General features: G+C 40.3%; 1 protein-coding gene across 1 annotated transcript; it reads left to right on the forward strand.

Annotated features, from left to right (window-relative positions):
- The first annotated feature begins 2,132 nt into the window (after positions 1-2,132).
- Positions 2,133-17,277, forward strand: LOC126587623 (protein PSK SIMULATOR 1-like). The gene is made up of 10 exons (XM_050252707.1): positions 2,133-2,400; positions 2,637-2,962; positions 3,109-3,301; positions 14,243-14,339; positions 14,815-14,909; positions 15,003-15,075; positions 15,278-15,384; positions 16,529-16,645; positions 16,755-16,831; positions 17,002-17,277. The coding sequence occupies exons 1-10, from the start codon at positions 2,248-2,250 to the stop codon at positions 17,162-17,164; spliced, it is 1,401 nt and encodes a 466-aa protein (XP_050108664.1). The 5' UTR covers positions 2,133-2,247; the 3' UTR covers positions 17,165-17,277.
- The last annotated feature ends 2,168 nt before the right edge of the window (positions 17,278-19,445 follow it).

The following is a 19,445-nucleotide window of genomic DNA, read 5'->3' on the forward strand; positions in this document are numbered from 1 at the left end:
AATACATTGTGGGCAAACAAGTGCATGTTTAAATAGATGTGTGAAAAAAAGAGTCACTATTTTTTGCTCACCACCATCAAGTGATGGTGATGCTTGATGGTGATGTAAGTTATCCTATTTATCAGTGAGAGATGAGTTTAAATTTCGAAATCTGTGTAATAGATAAACAAAAATCTCAAAATTTCAATTCATTCAACGGTGATAAATAGAGTAGTAATCATTACCATCTCGTAAGAACTTAATTTTAATTTTTTTTTTATCTGTTACTACCTTTGAAGACGATTATATTCTATCTGGCATAGCAAATCTTATGTGCTACTCCTTTTCCTTTGGTACCTTCAATACATTGAAAAGCTTCGTCTTGACATTAGGAGAAGTAGGGGTAGGCACTTAGAGCATGAAATCGAAATTGAAATACGAATCAAATCAGACCGCATCTAAAGGTTCAGTTTTTGTGGTTTTCAAACATTGTTGGTTTGAAATTGAGATGCAGTGTAGGAAAGCGGTTTGGTTTCGGGTTTAGCCTTCTGAAACCGCACAAAAACCGAACAGCACTGCAAAAATTAAAAGACATTTAATTAAATACCCATATTAGACGTTGTCTTCTAATTGGTTGTGGATGTGAATTTTTTATGACAAACTGTATAAAATGCTAACTGTTAGCTGTTTGCATGCTAATATTAGCAACTTCATATTTTATTCTTGAAGCTTCAGTTTTTTAGGGAGTATTTTTGCTCACTGCTATAAATTATGTTGTTTATTTACTGTACGCCTAATCATTTATTACGTGTCATTCACTTAACTTTAGTTAATTTTATTTCAAAATTAAAAATGTAACATTTAATATAAAAATTAATTAGAATTAATACAAAAACACGTCGCAAGTGGTTATGTATATAATAAGTATACACTATATTTATGATGGTAATAAAAGTATGCTCCTAATTTTTTGTTGTGATTGTCTTTTTTTTTTACATGAGCAATGTGGTAGAAGATTTATATTTTATAGGAGACAGTGCCATGTTATTCAGTTTTATCGAGGTTCATATAAGACAGAACTGCAAATCCTGCAATTTATGTTCAGATGCTAGACTAATGAAAAAGTCTTTAAAACTTCGTATTTTAATAAAAATTATTTATTAACTTTATTTAATGATAAGGACAAACATATTTTAAATAAATAAAAAAAACAACTTGTTGGGCCCTTTCATAAAATAAACTTAGCTCAAACCCTTTTCTTGAAACCTTCAAATTTTTTTTTCAAATAATTTGAAACAAAATGATATGTCCCCCATAAAATATAAACACGTTAATCAACACTTAAGTAACAATTCAATCATCAGTAGCCACATCATTTGGTTTTAAAATTGTGTATTACAAGAGAGACTAAATTTATAAACAAAATTTTGTAAACTAAGTGATATGAAAGTTGATTATCGGGTTATTATTATTTTTTTTTGAACAAAATACGATATTCATTAAGCAATAAGAATTCGTACAAACTAAGGATAGTGTGCATAATGGGCCTCGATAAAAACCTTGCCGGGGGTTTCAACCCAGTCGAAGGAAAAGAGTGTCCTGCACAAACAGAAAACCTATCCTCAAATGAACAATGAAACTTACAATCCTTCCTCAAACAGAATGTCATGAATTAAATCCAGAGATTCCTCGAACCACACAATCTCCTGGGTACAATTAAGCCCTAATCGAGCAAGCCGATGAGCCGCCGAATTTCCTTCCCGATGCACATGACTAACCACCAATCTCATCATGTCCAAACAGAAATACCTCAGGTCGTTAATAATGGGTCCAAAATTAGACCTGTCCTCGCCTTGACCGGTCATGGCGTTCATTATCGGGTTATTACTTAAATGTTAATAAACATGTTCAATCCTATTGGTAACAAAATATTTAGTTTGCAAATTTTATCTGCAAATTTAATTTTTCTAATATTACTCTTTAAAATTTGATCCCTAGCATTCTTGTTTACAAATTTAATTTAAAATTTTTGCTTTCACCGTTATTGTATAAGTAATTGTTGGGTGAGAGAACAGGTTGCATAAAAAACGCGGTAAAATATAATATATCATGACATGAGCGAGCGAAAGGTGGTCTCAACTATGAGTTGTAGGTTGACTTGTCTCTTCTCAGGTCATCATTCTTATATTTTCTTCTTCCATAACTCTTCAATCGAAATCGAAATCCAGTGTGTGTTCTTCTAGGGTGATTACTGACGACACAGACATAATGGGGATTCTCGAGAAGGTGAAAAGGAGGGCCAAAGTAGAATATGTTGACATAAACTTAAAGAGTCAGCATGACAGCAGCAATGGCCCTGATGAAGAACTTGATATCATTGATGGGATTCCTTGCTTGCCTAAGCAGCTGGCTGTTCCCAAGGTATATCAAAACCTTCACACACACATACATACATACATACATACATATATATATATATATATTATAATCATGGCTAATTATTTCTCCTGTACAACTGCTCTTATCATCTTGAATTTCAAACTTGGTTTCTTTCTGTTCCTATGTTATTCAGAATCTCATATTTAGGGTACGAATGGTACTGCTTTGATGTTGAATAGACATGTTAAATTGTATTTTGTTTTTGTTTTCGGTTATAGATATCGGAAATGAGCTCACTGCTGGGCAGGGCTAGTACATCTGGCCTTGGGAGGGCAGTGGATGCAATCTATGGCCTTGGTAGTAGCATGGCAATTCTGAACACAAACACTGGTTTTACCTCTGCGGCGACAACAAAAGGGACTAAAATTTCACTCTTGACTTTCGAAGTTGCAAACACAACTGTCAAGGGATCAAATTTAATGCAATCATTGTCAACGTATAACATTAAACATTTAAAAGAGGTTGTGCTTCCATCAGAAGGGGTCCAGAATTTAGTTTCACGAAATATGGATGAACTCCTGAGAATTGTTGCAGCTGACAAGAGGTTGATAACTGAAAATTCCTAGTATAATTTTCTGGACAATCAGAACAAGCTATAACTATTTTTTTTCAATTAACATGTGGTGTTTATTTATTGAATAATTGTATATGAAGTCGGAGATTAATAATGTTCTGGTACAATTCTGGCAGGGAAGAGCTCAAAATTCTCTCCGGAGAAGTAGCGCGGTTTGGAAATTGTTGTAAAGACCCTCAGTGGCATAATCTGGATCGCTATCTTAACCAGTGCCCTTTCACAAACATTATGGTTGCACGACAGAAGCTATTGAAGGAAGATGCAGAGGTGGTAATGCAGCAAATGATGATGTTGGTTTCAAATACACATGTAAGTAAACGTATAGAGAATGCAGCCTTTAGTTGCAGTTGTATGATCCATTTGTGACTTGCCTTCGAATGAGATCAGGGATTGTTCTCGTTCTTCTATAATGATGGATGCGTGTTGGCACTGCATTGGTAAAATGAATCTGAGTTCAGATTTGTTGAATATATCATTCCAGCTCAGCAATAGTTAGTTAGGTTGTTATCAAATTAGTTAGTTAAATAGCTTAGGCTGCAAGCTAGTCATGATGGCTATATAAATTGTATTCTCATAGTTGTAAAGATCAATTGAGTATCAATGTAATCCATGACTTTCTCTCTCTCTCTCTCTCTTATTCCCTTTTCTCTCTTCTTCTTCAATACATGCTCTGTCTGCAACTCTTTATTTCTGTTAACATGGTATCATCGCCGGAGGTCTTTCCTTGGTGATCTCTCGTTTTTCCGCTGCAACATTGTGTCGTTGGAGGTGTTCTTTACAGTTTGGGTTTTCTACAACGTTGCTCTGTTTCTGTGGGACGATTTGCTGTTCTTGGTGCTCGAATCTAGGTATTTCAACAGGGAAAAGATCTGTGCACTTCAGCTGTTTGGTGGGTTGTCTCTGGATGAAGAATGGGTGTTTTTGGAGAAATCAACTCGGTGCACTCCAAGTGTTTGATGAATTGTGTCAGCCAATTGCTGGAGTGTTGAATCTTGAAGTCTTTCTGCTGTATCATCCTTGTTAAAGGCCAATTGCCACAGAAGGTTTGGACGATTCGAAGGGACGATTTTTTTCGCTGGTGGTTATTGGCGAGATCTTTCATTGATGGTTCTTGGTGCTTTCGTTTCTGGGTGTTGCGTGACGATATTGCAGGGAGTTCAAAGGGACGATCTTTGGTAATTTCTTCAGTCAGGTATTTCTTGCGAGATGTTCTCTAGAGTCAAAATTGTACAATGCTATCTGGGTTCTCTGGTTCAAGTTTCATGGTGTTTTCTGTGTATGGTTGAAGTTCTTGCACTCTATGTGTTTGTGTAAATGTCAGTTTCATGTGTATATGATCAATACAAGGTCGAAGCCGTTATTGATAAATTGATAGAATTGTGAAGTTGTTTGTGATATCCACTTGTTAAAGGCCGATGCCAAAGTGTGATTGAATTGATAGTAGTTCTTGCTTGTTTGAGATTTGTGCACTTGAAAAAGGCCGATTGCCAAGAGTGTGCTGAATTTAATGTGTTTCCTCCACAAGGCCGATAGCCGGAGTGAAAAGTTTTGTCTCAGATATTGTGTGTTACTCCTTAAAGGTCGATAGCCGGAGTAACGTTCTTGAAAAGTCTTGTTTGTTGTTATTGTGTGCAACTCCATTAAGGCTGATTGCCGGAGTGCATCTCTCAGTGAAGATTTTTCTGTGTATCTTGTAAGTATCAAGGCCGATAGCCGTATACTTACTTTTTCAAGGCCGATAGCCAGAAAGTGTTTGAAGGGTTCTTGCAAAGATTCAATGTGTGTAGTGATTAGTTTGTGTAGCGACTAGTGTCAAGATTGAAGGGTTGTTGGGAATATTGACTGTAAAACTTCAGGATGATAATTTTGTGGATAACACACCACTGAACAGTCAAGAATCATGAGGAAGTTTTAGGGTGGCTGCATCAGTTGAGATGGCTCGAGACCAGACTCGAGATGAATTGCTGCAGAATCTTGCTGCTGTGGTTGAAAACAGGGATAAAACTCTAGTCGAGTTGATGAAGACACCTGTAATCATCAAGAACAGAGGATTCATTGATGATGGGAGCGATGGGAGCAGGGCTACGAGTACATCAACAAGAAGGATTTCATTGTTCTGCATTTCTCAAGCACTCATACAATCTCAAACTGGAAATCCCAGTTGAGATTGAGGGGGGATGTTGAATATATCATTCCAGCTCAACAATAGTTAGTTAGGTTGTTATCAAATTAGTTAGTTAAATAGCTTAGGCTGAACTCCGCCTATGTCTTACATGGCCGGTCCCAAGCCCGGATAAAGGAGGAGGGGGAGGGCGTCAGGTAGTCGACAGCCGGCACTCCATGATCACGTCGAATCCTTATGAAAATGAATCCAGAACAAAATCGCGCTAAAGCTAGGGCGTCACCCGTAAGTGGCGCGCTGTGTGGCCCGAGCACAGTGATAAGTGAGCAAGGGTCGCTGTATCTCCATCGGCACCCGGATGCAGTGTTAAATGAGCAAGGGGGCCATAGAAACTTCTTTTCGAACGACTCCACTCAAAGTTGTTTGGGAGCATATGCTCCTATCAACTTTACCCGGGACACACAAAAGAAGTACTTTGATCCTATTAGACGGGGGAGGGTGAAGAAGCTAGGACAGAAGGGTAGAGTTCAAGAGAGCAAAATGCGTTTAGGAACGTGGAATATATGAACCTTAACGGGAAAATCTATGGAAGTAGTGGAAGTTATGGTGAGGAGAAGGATAAATATTATGTGCCTACAAGAAACTAAGTGGGTTGGTAGTAAGGCAAAGGATCTAGAAAACTCAGGGTTTAAACTTTGGTATTCGGGCACAAATAGAACGAGAAACGGTGTTGGCATCATCGTGGACAAGACCTTGGTACAAGATGTTGTAGATGTCAAAAGGGTAGGAGATAGATAAGTGCGTACGCACCTCAAGTAGGGTTGGATACGAGTTCGAAGGAGAAATTTTGGGAAGATCTTGGAGACTTGGTGCAAGGAATTGCTCAGACGGAGAAGTTATTTATAGGAGGAGATTTAAATGGACACGTGGGCAGGGAGACAGGCAACTATGGAGGTTTTCATGGTGGCCATGGTTTTGGGGAGAGAAACGAGGATGGGGAAGCTATCTTGGATTTTGCAATGGCATATGATCTCTTCTTAGCCAACACCTTCTTTAAGAAGAGAGAAGAACATGTGATCACCTACAAGAGTGGGTCGTCAAAAACACAAATAGATTTTCTTCTAATGAGGAAAGGGGATCGTATAACTTGTAAGGATTGCAAAGTTATACCAGGAGAGAGCGTGGCTAATCAACATCGCTTGTTGGTGATGGATGTACATATCAAAAGAGTAAGACAAAAGAACAAGACTTGGAAGTGCCCAAGGACTAGATGGTGGAATCTAAAAGAAGAAAAACAAGCCATTTTCAAAGAGAAGGTAATCACCCAATGTGTGTGGGATAGAGATGGGGAAGCTAGCCAAATGTGGGATTCCATGGCTAGTTGTATCCGAAAAGTAGCAAAAGAGGTATTAGGAGAGTCCAAGGGCTTTGCCCCACACCAAAAGGAATCTTGGTGGTGGAATGAGGAGGTACAAACAAAGGTGAAGGCTAAGAAGGAATGTTGTAAACCCTTATACAAGGAGAGGACCGATGAAAATGGTGAAAGGTATAGAAAAGCGAAGCAAGAGGCGAAGAAAGCTGTCAGAGAAGCTAAGTTAGCGGCTTACGACGATATATATAAACGACTAGATACCAAAGAAGGAGAGTTGGATATCTATAAACTATCTAGAGCAAGGGAAAAGAAGACAAGGGACCTAAACCAAGTGAGGTGCATCAAGGATGAGGATGGAAAGGTTCTTGCTACAGAGAACGCGGTTAAAGACAGATGGAGAGGTTATTTTCATAATCTTTTCAATGAAGGACATGAAATGAGTGCTTTTTTAGGGGAGTTGAGTAACTCAGAAGAGTGTAGAAACTACTCTTTTTATCGTCGAATCCGGAAGGAAGAAGTGGTTGTAGCTTTGAAGAAGATGAAGCATAAAAAAGCAATAGGCCCAGACGATATACCAATCGAAGTGTGGAAACTTTTGGGAGAGACAGGTATAACATGGCTCACTGACCTTTTCAATAGGATTTTGAAAACGAAGAAGATGCCAAATGAGTGGCGAACGAGCACTTTGGTGCCTATCTACAAGAATAAGGGCGACGTACAAAATTGCATGAACTATAGGGGTATTAAGCTAATGAGTCATACAATGAAGCTCTGGGAGAGAGTCATTGAGCATAGATTGAGGCAAGAGACACGGGTTTCGGACAACCAATTCGGGTTCATGCCAGGGCGCTCAACCATGGAGGCAATCTATCTCTTACGAAGATTGATGGAAAGATATAGAGATGGGAAAAAGGATTTACACATGGTCTTTATAGATTTGGAAAAAGCGTATGATAGGGTCCCAAGAGACATTCTTTGGAGGATTTTAGAGAAGAAAGGAGTACGAGTAGCATATATCCAAGCTATAAAGGATATGTATGAAGGAGCAAAGACTGCCGTAAGAACTCATGAAGGACAAATCGAAAGCTTTCCCATAACTGTAGGATTACATCAAGGCTCATCCTTAAGTCCTTACCTTTTTGCGTTGGTAATGGATGAGTTAACAGGACATATTCAAGATGATATTCCTTGGTGTATGCTTTTCGCAGACGATATAGTGTTGATAGATGAAACTCAGGAAGGGGTAAATGCAAAGCTTAACCTTTGGAGAGAAGTGTTGGAATCTAAAGGTCTTCGCCTAAGCCGATCAAAGACAGAATATATGGAGTGCAAGTTCAGTGCAAATGGAGGCCAAAACGAGTTAGGGGTGAGGATCGGAGATCAAGAAATACCAAAGAGCGACCGTTTTCGTTACCTAGGATCTATCTTGCAAAAGAACGGAGAATTAGATGGAGATCTCAACCATAGAATACAAGCTGGATGGATGAAGTGGAAGAGTGCATCCGGCGTGTTATGTGACCGCCGTATGCCACTGAAGCTCAAGGGAAAATTTTATAGGACGGCAATAAGGCCGGCGATGCTGTATGGCATAGAATGTTGGGCGGTGAAACATCAACACGTACACAAAATGGGTGTAGCGGAGATGAGGATGCTTCGTGGGATGTGTGGGCACACGAGAAAGGATAAGATTAGGAATGAGGATATCCGGGGTAAAGTAGGAGTAGCCGAAATTGAAGGAAAGATGAGAGAAAATCGGTTACGGTGGTTTGGACATGTGCAAAGAAGGCCTACTGACGCTCCGATTAGAAGATGCGACTATGGGACAGAGGTTCATGGCCGAAGGGGTAGAGGAAGACCTAGGAAAACTTTGGAAGAGACTCTAAGAAAAGACTTAGAGTACTTGGATCTAACGAAGGACATGACACAAGATCGAGCACAATGGCGTTCTAAGATTCATATAGCCGATCCCACCCAGTGACTTGGATTTTCCAAGTCTCCAACAGAGAAGTTTTCCTCACTCGGAAAATTAAGGGAACACTACCCCAACCTACATGCTCCACTCAGAAAGCTTCAACATACAAGCTTCAACAAAAGAAAATTCAAAGAACTTAGCGAATAAGGCTTTGGTGTATTTAACACAATACGTTGAAATGAAGGAAAGCTTATTTATTGATATCCCCGATAAGCTACAAATATGTACATATACATGAGTCAAAATAAACACACAAGAGGGAGCCTTCACAAAGGTTGCTTAGGAGAAGTCTCAGCAGTCGGTAGAGCCCCAGAAATAGAAGGCACCGGAGGGGGATCATTTGGAGCCTCAGTACTGGACAGAACCCTAGAAGGAGGAGGCATCAGAGGTTGATCATTTGGAGCTTCATTACGCGGTACAGCCCCAGAAGACGAAGGCAATAAATGCCTTTGGAACAAACCCACAAATCTCTGATGATCAAGTAAAACCTGACCATCAGTTTCCTTCATCTGGTCAAGCTTCCTCTTCATGTTTGTAGCATAGTCATGTGCGAGCCGGTGCAACTGTTTATTCTCATGCTTGAGCCCTCTAATCTCCTGTTTGAGACTCATCACTTCAGCCGCCAATGATTCAACTTGGCGGGTTCGAGCAAATAGGCGTTGGGCCATATTAGACACAGAACCTGCACACTGAACACTGAGAGCCAGCGAATCCTTAACAGCTAACTCATCAGACCGTTTGGAAAGTAGTTTGTTATCTTTGGGAGTGAGAAGGTTCCTGGCCACCACCGCAGCGGTCATATCATTCTTCATCACGGAATCCCCAACGGTAAGAGGACCAGTAGGGGAGACGAATGATGGGCGCCATATGTTGTCTGGAGAAGGCGGGGCTGCCTCTTCAACAAGGTTCAAGTCAAAACGACGGTTGGAGGGGCCAGACATTTTCAAAGGTGTTGAAGAGAGAAGAGGTCAGACAAATCAAGATCTTAGAAGCGCAAGAATGAAGCTTCTACTGGTGGAGATTCAAGTGTGCTTTGGAACTTAATGCCAGCCCCTATAAAAATCTGCACTCGACGGAGCTTCAGAAATCGAAGAGGCGCCTGCTCAGAAATCGAAGAGGCGTTTGCTTTCTCAAAAGCTGGGCTGCTTAGAGATCACGAGGGTTGATCTCAGAAATCGAAGAGGCGTTTGCTTTCTCAAAAGTTGGGCTGCTCAAAGACCACAAAGGCCGATCTCAGAAATCGAAGAGGCGTTCGCTTTCTCAAAAGCTGGGCTCCCCAGAGACCACGAGGGCCGATCTCAGAAATCGAAGAGGCACCTACTTTTCCAGCCTTGTCAGCACTTGTCACACGCACACTCAGCTTTGCGGAAATTATGGGCATTCTGTCGAAGACTTCTGGGGAAGTAGAAAACACATGAATCTTACTGTTCAATCACCCACTTCCCACACGCAACAATAGCTCATGGGTACCACAGAAAACTTTGCCAAAGTTCTCTGCCAAAGTTGAGCACGTGAAGCTTGCAGCTCCCACTACATCGCTCTGACCAAGAAGGGTAAAAGAATAGCAAAGAAACAACACTAACAAAGTTTAGACCCATAAATTTTGAAGGTCTAGCTACCATATTATTACCCACAAGGGTAAAGGAACAGTACCACTGCTGGATAATTGGAAAGTCCCTATGTGTCAACCTCTGTGCTTCGTGGCAAGGTAGACTAGCAAACATGCCCAACCTTTACTCACATTCGAGAAAACACTCCCAATAAGATTGCTTGCTCCAAAATCGAAGAGGCACCGTCCTCCGAATCTCGAGAGCCAGACTCCCAACATGACTACTTTCTTAAAAATCGAAGATAGGGTAAAGGAACAGTACCATTGCTGGATAATTGGAAAGTCCCTGTGTGTCAACCTCTATGCTTCGTGGCAAGGTAGACTAGCAAACATGCCCAACCTTTACTCACATTCGAGAAAACACTCCCAACAAGATTGCTTGCTCCAAAATCGAAGAGGCACCGCCCTCCGAATCTCGAGAGCCAGACTCCCAACATGATTACTTTCTCAAAAATCGAAGAGACACTGCTCCCCGAATCTTCGAGAGCCAGACCCCCAGCATGATTGCTTTCTCAAAAATCGATGAGGCATCGTTCTCCGAATCAATCGAAGAGGCGCTCACTTTCTCAAAAGCTGGGCTGCTCAGAGACCACGAGGGCCGATCTCAGAAATCGAAGAGGCACCTACTTTTCTAGCCTTGTCAGCACCTGTCACATGCACACTCAGCTTTGCAGAAATTATGGGCATTCTGTCGAAGACTTCTGGTGAAGTAGAAAGCACATGAATCTTACTGTTCAATCACCCACTTCCCACACGCAACAATAGCTCATGGGTACCACATATAACTTTGCCAAAGTTCTCTGCCAAAGTTGAGCACGTGAAGCTTGCAGCTCCCACTACATCGCTCTGACCAAGAAAGGTAAAAGAATAGCAAAGAAACAGCACTAACAAAGTTTAGACACATAAATTTTGAAGGTCTAGCTACCATATTATTACCCACAAGGGTAAAGGAACAGTACCACTGCTGGATAATTGGAAAGTCCCTGTGTGTCAACCTCTGTGCTTCGTGGCAAGGTAGACTAGCAAACATGCCCAACCTTTACTCACATTCGAGAAAACACTCCCAACAAGATTGCTTGCTCCAAAATCGAAGAGGCACCGTCCTCCGAATCTCGAGAGCCAGACTCCCAACATGACTACTTTCTCAAAATCGAAGAGAGGGTAAAGGAACAGTACCATTGCTGGATAATTGGAAAGTCCCTGTGTGTCAACCTTTGTGCTTCGTGGCAAGGTAGACTAGCAAACATGCCTAACCTTTACTCACATTCGAGACAACACTCCCAACAAGATTGCTTGCTCCAAAATCGAAGAGGCACCGCCCTCCGAATCTCGAGAGCCAGACTCCCAACATGATTACTTCCTCAAAAATCGAAGAGACACTGCTCTCCGAATCTCGAGAGCCAGACCCCCAGCATGATTGCTTTCTCAAAAATCGAAGAGGCATCATTCTCCGAATCTCGAGAGCCAGATACCACAGACCACTTTTTCAAAGTGCTCTGACAGAGTTAAAACATGTGAAACTGGCAGCTCCCACTACCGTGCTATGACCAAGCAGGGTAAAGGAATAACATTACTATTTGTTGTTAGGGAGAATCCTATATATGTCGACCTCCATCCCCAACGGACAGGCAGACCTGCAAAAATGCTCAACCCTTCATCATATCTGAGAGGGCACTCCCAACGAAGCCTTTCGAAATATTCAGCTTTCTTTCCCCCCGATAATACCTCTGCAAACAAGCTATACTAGAGCAAGAATATCTCATATCATCAGGGTTAAAAGCAAGAGTATCCCATATCATGCTTTTTCCCTGTCTTTTCCTTTGGCCTTGTTTTTACCTGCAAGACAAGGAGAAAGAGAGCAATCAGTCAGCACTTGGAATCAAGCTTCCAGCCAGGAACTGACTGCTTGGAACCCCTTACCTGATTACTTACCTGGCATTGCTCTCGAGTACTCATCTTCAACATCTTATGTTTCCAGGGAAGATTCCGCATCTGCTTGAGGAACAGATAGGGCAAGTGCGAAGGATACAAGGAAGCATGTGGAGACAAGCGTAACAGCACACGTGCCGATACATCCATTACTCTGTCAAAAGCAAAAGTATCCCATATCAGCAGGGTGGAACGTACTCTAGATTTGATGGACTTGTTTTGACCCTCAAATTCTTCAGTCGGCCTTATACTCTAGAGGAAACCAGAAAACCCTCCAGCTCAGTTCAAGAATAAGCCTGTGGAAAGTTACTTCTTCAAAAGAAAAAGTATCTCATATCATCTCTTCTCATTTTTCTTCTCTTTATCCTTCATGCTGCTGCAAGATGGGGAGAAGGTGAACAATCAGTCGAAGCTCTGATTGCTTACCTTGTCTGTCACCTCTTTCAGCAGACCCCCTAGCTCGGCGACTTGGGGGACTCCTACTACATGGTTTGTATCGCGCTTGACCAAGCCTGAAACTACAAGTAAGCTTCAAGTGAAATTGATACATTACCTTGTGCATCTCCACCAGTTAAAGATACCACCCCTGGATGGAGGAAGAGTACTTCCAGAGAAGATGCCACATCTACCTATGAGACAGATAAGGCAAGTCAAGACGACACCACACTCCGATACTTAGAAGTTTCGTGATTACGAGATCATTCTCCCATAATATTTCCTAATGTCATTTGTACTAAATCATTCACTTGTACTCACTAAAGGAGAGCTTGAACCTATGTACTTGTGTAAACCCTTCACAATTAATGAGAACTCTTCTATTCCGTGGACGTAGCCAATCTGGGTGAACCACGTACATCTTGTGTTTGCTTTCCTATCTCTATCCATTTATATACTTATCCACACTAATGACCGGAGCAATCTAGCGAAGATCACAAAAAGCGACCGTTTTCGCTACCTAGGATCTATCTTGCAAGAGAACGGAGAATTAGATGGAGATCTCAACCATAGAATACGAGCTAGATGAATGAAGTGTAAGAATGCATCCGGCGTGTTGTGTGACCGTCGTAGGCCACTGAAGCTCAAGGGAAAATTTTATAGGACGGCAATAAGGCCAGCGATGTTGTATGGCACAGAATGTTGGGCGGTGAAGCATCAACACGTACACAAAATGGGTGTAGCGGAGATGAGGATGCTTCGTGGGATGTGTGGGCACACGAGAAAGGATAAGATTGGGAATGAGGATATCCGAGGTAAAGTAGGAGTAGCCGAAATTGTAGGAAAGATGAGAGAAAATCGGCTCCGGTGATTTGGACATGTGCAAAGAAAGCCGACTGACGCTCCGGTTCGAAGATGTGACTACGGGACAGAGGTTCAGGGCCGAAGGGGTAGAGGAAGACCTAGGAAAACCTTGGAAGAGACTCTAAGAAAAGACTTAGAGTACTTGGATCTAACGGAGGACATGACACAAAACCGAGCGCAATGGCGTTCTAGGATTCATATAGCCGACCCCACTTAGTGGGAAAAGGCTTTGTTGTTGTTGTTGTTGTTGTTGTAAATAGCTTAGGCTGCAAGCTAGTCATGATGGCTATATAAATTGTATTCTCATAGTTGTAAAGATCAATAGAGTATCAATGTAATCCATGACTTTCTCTCTCTCTCTCTTATTCCCTTTTCTCTCTTCTTCTTCAATACATGCTCTGTCTGCAACTCTTTATTTTTGTTAACAAGATTTTCATAATTGTAAATTAGTCCTGTTTGAGAGGTCTTGTCTATTATTTTTGTAAATTAGTCCTATTTAGTCTTCTTGTTACAATTATGCTGAAAACGTTGTTGAGCATCCTCATAGTCCTCGTTGAGTTGAAGGGCTTTCTAGCCGCATGATTGTTTTAACTCTTCTCCATGCTGGATTTAGATCTTTCTTGCGTTCAGCACCATTATGCACCGTTTCAGTAGACCTTCCGCATCGAGTAACTGAATGCTATCACTGAGATTCCATGGAGAGAGAGAGAGAGAGAGAGAGATAATTGCCTGAAAATAGAGTGTTACTCATGCCTTTGACATTTTTAGAATGCGTCCACGTAATTACGTCAGTCTCCGTGTATTTGTTTGCTTATTTGGTTCTGTTTTTTAATAAATAAACAAGCCTTGGAGTTGCTAGTAAATGTTCTAACTGCAAAGTTACTGCTGGACTGATATTATTCCTTGGAAATTTGTAGAGGGAAGAACTAAGCTTTTCTTGGTTACAGGAATTATATCATGAGATTTGTTCCTTGGACAAACTTGACAAAGAGTACCGGTGTAAGCTTCAAGAGCAAATAGAGAATCCAGAAACCTGCCAAAGAGGTATTTGCATTTTTTATTTCCTTTACAATGTAGTGAAATTTTGTCTGCATTTTTTTTTCAGTTGATGATTGAGTGTATTAAGAAATTAAGATTAGATTTCACTTAAAAGGTTTTCAGTTCACCTGTGCTGTGTGTGTGCATGCGTGTGCACGACTGTAGACATTTTTGTTGCCAGTTTTGCTATGCCCATGTTTACGTAATATACATTAATACTACTTCCGAAGTCTGTTCAATATGTAATTAATTTACTGTTATTATCCATTAAGTTTTTCTCTGTAACTTTACGTTTGCCATGCCTGGCCACTCAAATGCTCCTATGGGTGATCCAAGTCGATACATCTCCGATTCCCGTGGGGTGTTTCATCTAATGGTGTCTTCTTCAGTTTATATAATTATTGTGTTTGCCAATGAAATGGCTACACAATCGTAAAGAAAGGAACTTAATTGTACTTTGTTTGCTTATCACGCGGAGTAGACAGCCTCGCAATCTTAAGAGCAGAGGTGAAAAATCAAAGGAGGCTTTTGAGAAGTTTGAAGAGAAAATCATTTTGGCTCAGGATGTTAGAAGAGGTAGGTTATAAGTGTTTCTAGTTCTGTATGTCATTTAGGTGCAAACGAAAATTACTTTTCTTTCTAAACTCTAATAATATCTGATATTTACAGGTCGTGGAGAAACTTGTCCATGTTGTGCGTTTTTTACATAAGGAGATTCATCACGAAGCATTTAGCAATGCAGGTATGCTTCAAAAGTCTGGATGAGATGTCTGATAATGGTCTTCTACGAGGCCTTCTAGTTCCGCTCTGAGATGCAGTGGAAAGTTGACCTTGTTGATAGCGTTCATCTCTAGTAATTTTTAAACTTGCAAAAGAAATATGTGGAAGCTACCATTGAAATCGATTATCAAGTGACTTTTATGTGATTCTATCTGGTCCTGCAGGAACCGATGATGAACCTGTGAATGATTCTCCGAATAATCACGAAACATTGGGATCTGCTGGTCTTGCCTTGCATTATGCAAATATTATCACTCAAATTGATACGCTTGTGAGTTCGATGTAAATTCATTTTTAATATTCTTCGTCCTTGGGTTCTCAGAACAATCACAAAAAGTTGGGGTCTGCTGGTCTTGCGTTGCATCATACGAATATTATTATCACTCAAGTTGATGTTCTTGTGAGTGGATGTTATATTTATTTCCGAAATATTCAACCGTTGTGATAATATTTTTTCTGTCCCCTTAATTCAAGTGTAAACAAGTATGTGATATCATTAGTGAACTACTTATTACGGTGGTGCAAATACAATTGTTTTACCGTAAGGGCAGGTTTTAAGTTTCAATACCCTTTTAGACTTCGATATGTTTATTATGGGGTCATGCAACCGCTTAGTCGTTAGTGTGTAGCAACCAACTTTGAGTGTTAAAGAGTGGGTTGTATGATTGTATCCAGGTCAATTTCGGAAACATATTCTTGTGGGGTTGTGCAACCTCTTATTCTTAAGTGCCAAAATCTGTCTGTCCGTCCCTCTACTGTTCTTTTAAAGTTTTTGCTACCTCTAGACTGTTTTTTAATGGGCAGTCCTATGCCCGGGGGATTTCATGCACGGTAATAGAGTATTGGGTTCTGATTTCTGTCAGTTGGATTCCATATGTATAGGATGTTCGTGTGAGAATGTAGAGATCTGAGCTTGAAGGTTATCAATGGAGGTAATGAGATTGCAGATGTAGAGAGAGAGAGAGAGAGAGAGAGAGAGAAATGAGAAATGCTTCTTGTATATTTTTCAGGGTAATGAATACAACAGTAATGTTGCCTTTTATACTAGTTACATTGCTTACTCTCTAAGTAATCGTTCTCTCAACAAACTTAACAACTCTTACCACCTAATCTACTGACAAATGGCAGCATCTTGATCATTGATTGTAGCACGATCCTTGTCAACCTTACAGTTCGGACAATGCATGTGTATTAGCTTTCCTTCAGTTGTGTATAGCATAACTAGCAAATAGCAGGTTATAGTAGTTACCTGGTAAGTATATGACGGGAAGTTTTCTACTTTCTGTTAAGGCACAATAATCATTCTTCCCTTCAATCAAATTTTATGTTTATTGTTGCTTGATAAATGGGAATTTTATGCTTTATATCAAATCACTTGGGCCATGACCTCTGAGCTAATGTTTGAATGTAACCAGGTGTCTCGATCAAGTTCTGTGCCTTCAAACACACGGGATACTTTATATCAGGGGCTCCCGCCTGGTGTGAAATCAGCTTTGCGATCAAAACTACAGTCATTTCAGTTTAAGGAAGAGGTATCTATACTTTTATTTAACAAGTGGAATTGTAACAACTCGCCTACATTGTATGCCCTTGCATGTACTGATCTATAACTTATCTTCAAATGCTTTTCTCTTTTCGCAGCATACAATTGCTGAAATTAAAGCGGAAATGAAGAAAACGTTGCAGTGGCTAGTTCCCATTGCCACTAACACAACCAAGTAAAGCTTCTTTAGTTTTTCTTTTATCCCTCTTAACTGTAGTGATTACATATTATCCAATTTTTTTGGTGTCCACATTCTTCATTTTTGACGATGTAATTATTCACAACTCTCTCTCATTTTCCTCAATTCTGTTTACTGATTACTTTTTGCGATGCGGTTTTATGTAGAGCTCATTATTGCTCTGGCTGGGTTGGAGAATGGGCGATGAACTGGAAACCTGCTGGTACTGACTTGCTGAGGATTGAGACACTGCACCATGCTGATAAAAATAGAACTGAGGCTTACATTCTTGAACTGGTGGTGTGGCTCCACCATCTCGTCACTGGGTAATTTGGGTTCTGTCAACTACAAGATGTTTTACCCCTGGGTATTGCGTTGAGTCTCTAGGTGGTTAATAGCTTCTTGTACTTTTCTTGTGATAAGGAATGCATGCTGCTTTTAGTTTTTTTTTTTTTTTTTTTTGGAGAACCTCGGCGGTACGAGGGAATTTTATTGATAAGAAAAAAGAAGTTACACCTAGACAGGGGGGGGGACATAAACCTAACCCCTCATAGAACAAGAGAAAAGAAATACAAGAGAAGGGGGGGACATGCACCTTACCCCTTTTGAGAAAGGAAATACAGGAAAAAGAGGGGGGGACATAGACCGTACCCTCTTGGAAAAGAAAATACAAGGAAGAGACTAGGCGGACATAAGCCCAAACCCCTCTATAAACCTTAAAAGGTAAAACCTGCAAGACAAACTGCAAAACAAAAGGGAATCCAAAAAGGTTAGGAAAAGAAAGGAGAACATACATCAAGAAGAAGAAACAAACCTGTAGGTTGGCATGCCCAAGAAATCTGAGTGCAGATGAGGGAGGATCTCTATTGGGGGAGTGGAATGCCAAACAAGAGAAGATGATAGAAGCCCTAAATTGGCTAATTTGTCAGCAACAACATTCCCTTCTCGAAAAATATGAGAGCAACGAAAAACCATGTTCTGCAAATGGAGAGTACAATTGTTCCAGCGTGTCTGGAGCGGCCAAGGGGGAGAGAAAGATCCAGAAGCAAAACATGATATTACACTAAAAGAGTCGCTTTCAAGCCATCAATCAAGGAGGTGATCAGTGTATTGATCACGCCTCCTCTTATATATGTTGTATCTGTGGGATAGTTTTCTCTATGAATGAAATACAAACTCAAAAATTAGAAAAGCAATAGTTAGAAACTGTGGAATAAGATCTCCTGTTAAATCCCCTCTTTGCTCCCCCAACCAGAAGGCAATTCAGTTATGTATGAACAAAACCAACTGCTCATCACCCATATTAACAGTTGAAGACCAAGAAATGCTTCGATACGTAAGTAAGAGAAAACTGACACCGGGGATTAGTAAGAGTCAAGAATTTGACACCTCAAGGACCAGGTTCAGCAAGCATAACCGGCTGAGAAAGAGTAGCAACCACTCCCCGACAAGTGAACGTAGGAAGGATCCATTTCCAATCAGGAGGCCATCCTCCGTTCCTATCATTGACTTTGATTTCAACCGGAGCAAAGCACTGGATGTCATTGATCGGGTGGACACAATTCGAAGTATTTGAATGCTCAGGCGAAGTGGTTCTTGTGTATGTATGTCTTGTAAGTTCATCTGCGGCATTTGTCCCTGTCGTGTGCTCTTTGTTGTGGCGGTGGCGATGTCATGGAAGCGGGCATGGATGCTGAGAAACGAGAGAAGTCATGGCCGTTTTGAATGTCAAAATGTAGGGTCAGAAATGTATTTTGATCAATGGAAGTTAAATTTCTGTAGATGGTAAGGATGCTGGTTTTTATACTTAGTGGCTAGTATGTACAGAATATTCAATTAATAATCCAAAGTTCATGCTCCTCCCTTGCTCTCTCAAAATACACTAACAATTAACATGATAGGATAACATTTATCCAAAATTCATATGCGGCGCTTATGTCCATTATTCCCGTGAAAAATGGTAGAAAGGAACATGCATGTGCACTTATAAGTAATTGCTGCGTGGGAAGGCGTTGCATTAAAAGAAGAAAAAATGCGATAAATATCATGACACAAGCAAGTGCAAAGTCGTCTCAACTCTCAGTTTTAGAGTTGACTTGTCTCTTATCTAGAAATCGAAATCCCGTGTATGTTGTTTTGAGGTGATTATTGACGAAATCGAAATGAGTTCTATATTTTATCACAAAATATTTTAAAGGTTTTTTTTATTAACACTCCACATAATGTTAAATACACCCCACATGAAAACTCAATATTAAATTACTTATATATCTATTATGCAATGACAATTTTTACCTCATAAAGTTAAATAAAAAATCTAAATACACCCCAAATCATAACTTTAACATGTATATCCTACAATTATTTTTCTTCAACTCTCAAAACCAATCTCATCCTCTATTGTAGAACAAAACCTAAATTAATAGAACTACAAACACGTTGATCACAACTTTAAAGCACATGGTTATTAATCAATAGCCTCCTGATTTTCATTCACTGTACCACTACATCTTCATCTCCATATGAAATCAACAAATCTGCCTTGTTTTGACGATTTTCACAAAGAGGACTCATAACTTGCAGATTCTCGTTATGACGCTTCAAATTACAC

Source organism: Malus sylvestris, chromosome 10 (assembly GCF_916048215.2).
Source record: "Malus sylvestris chromosome 10, drMalSylv7.2, whole genome shotgun sequence".
Lineage (NCBI taxonomy): Eukaryota > Viridiplantae > Streptophyta > Magnoliopsida > Rosales > Rosaceae > Malus > Malus sylvestris.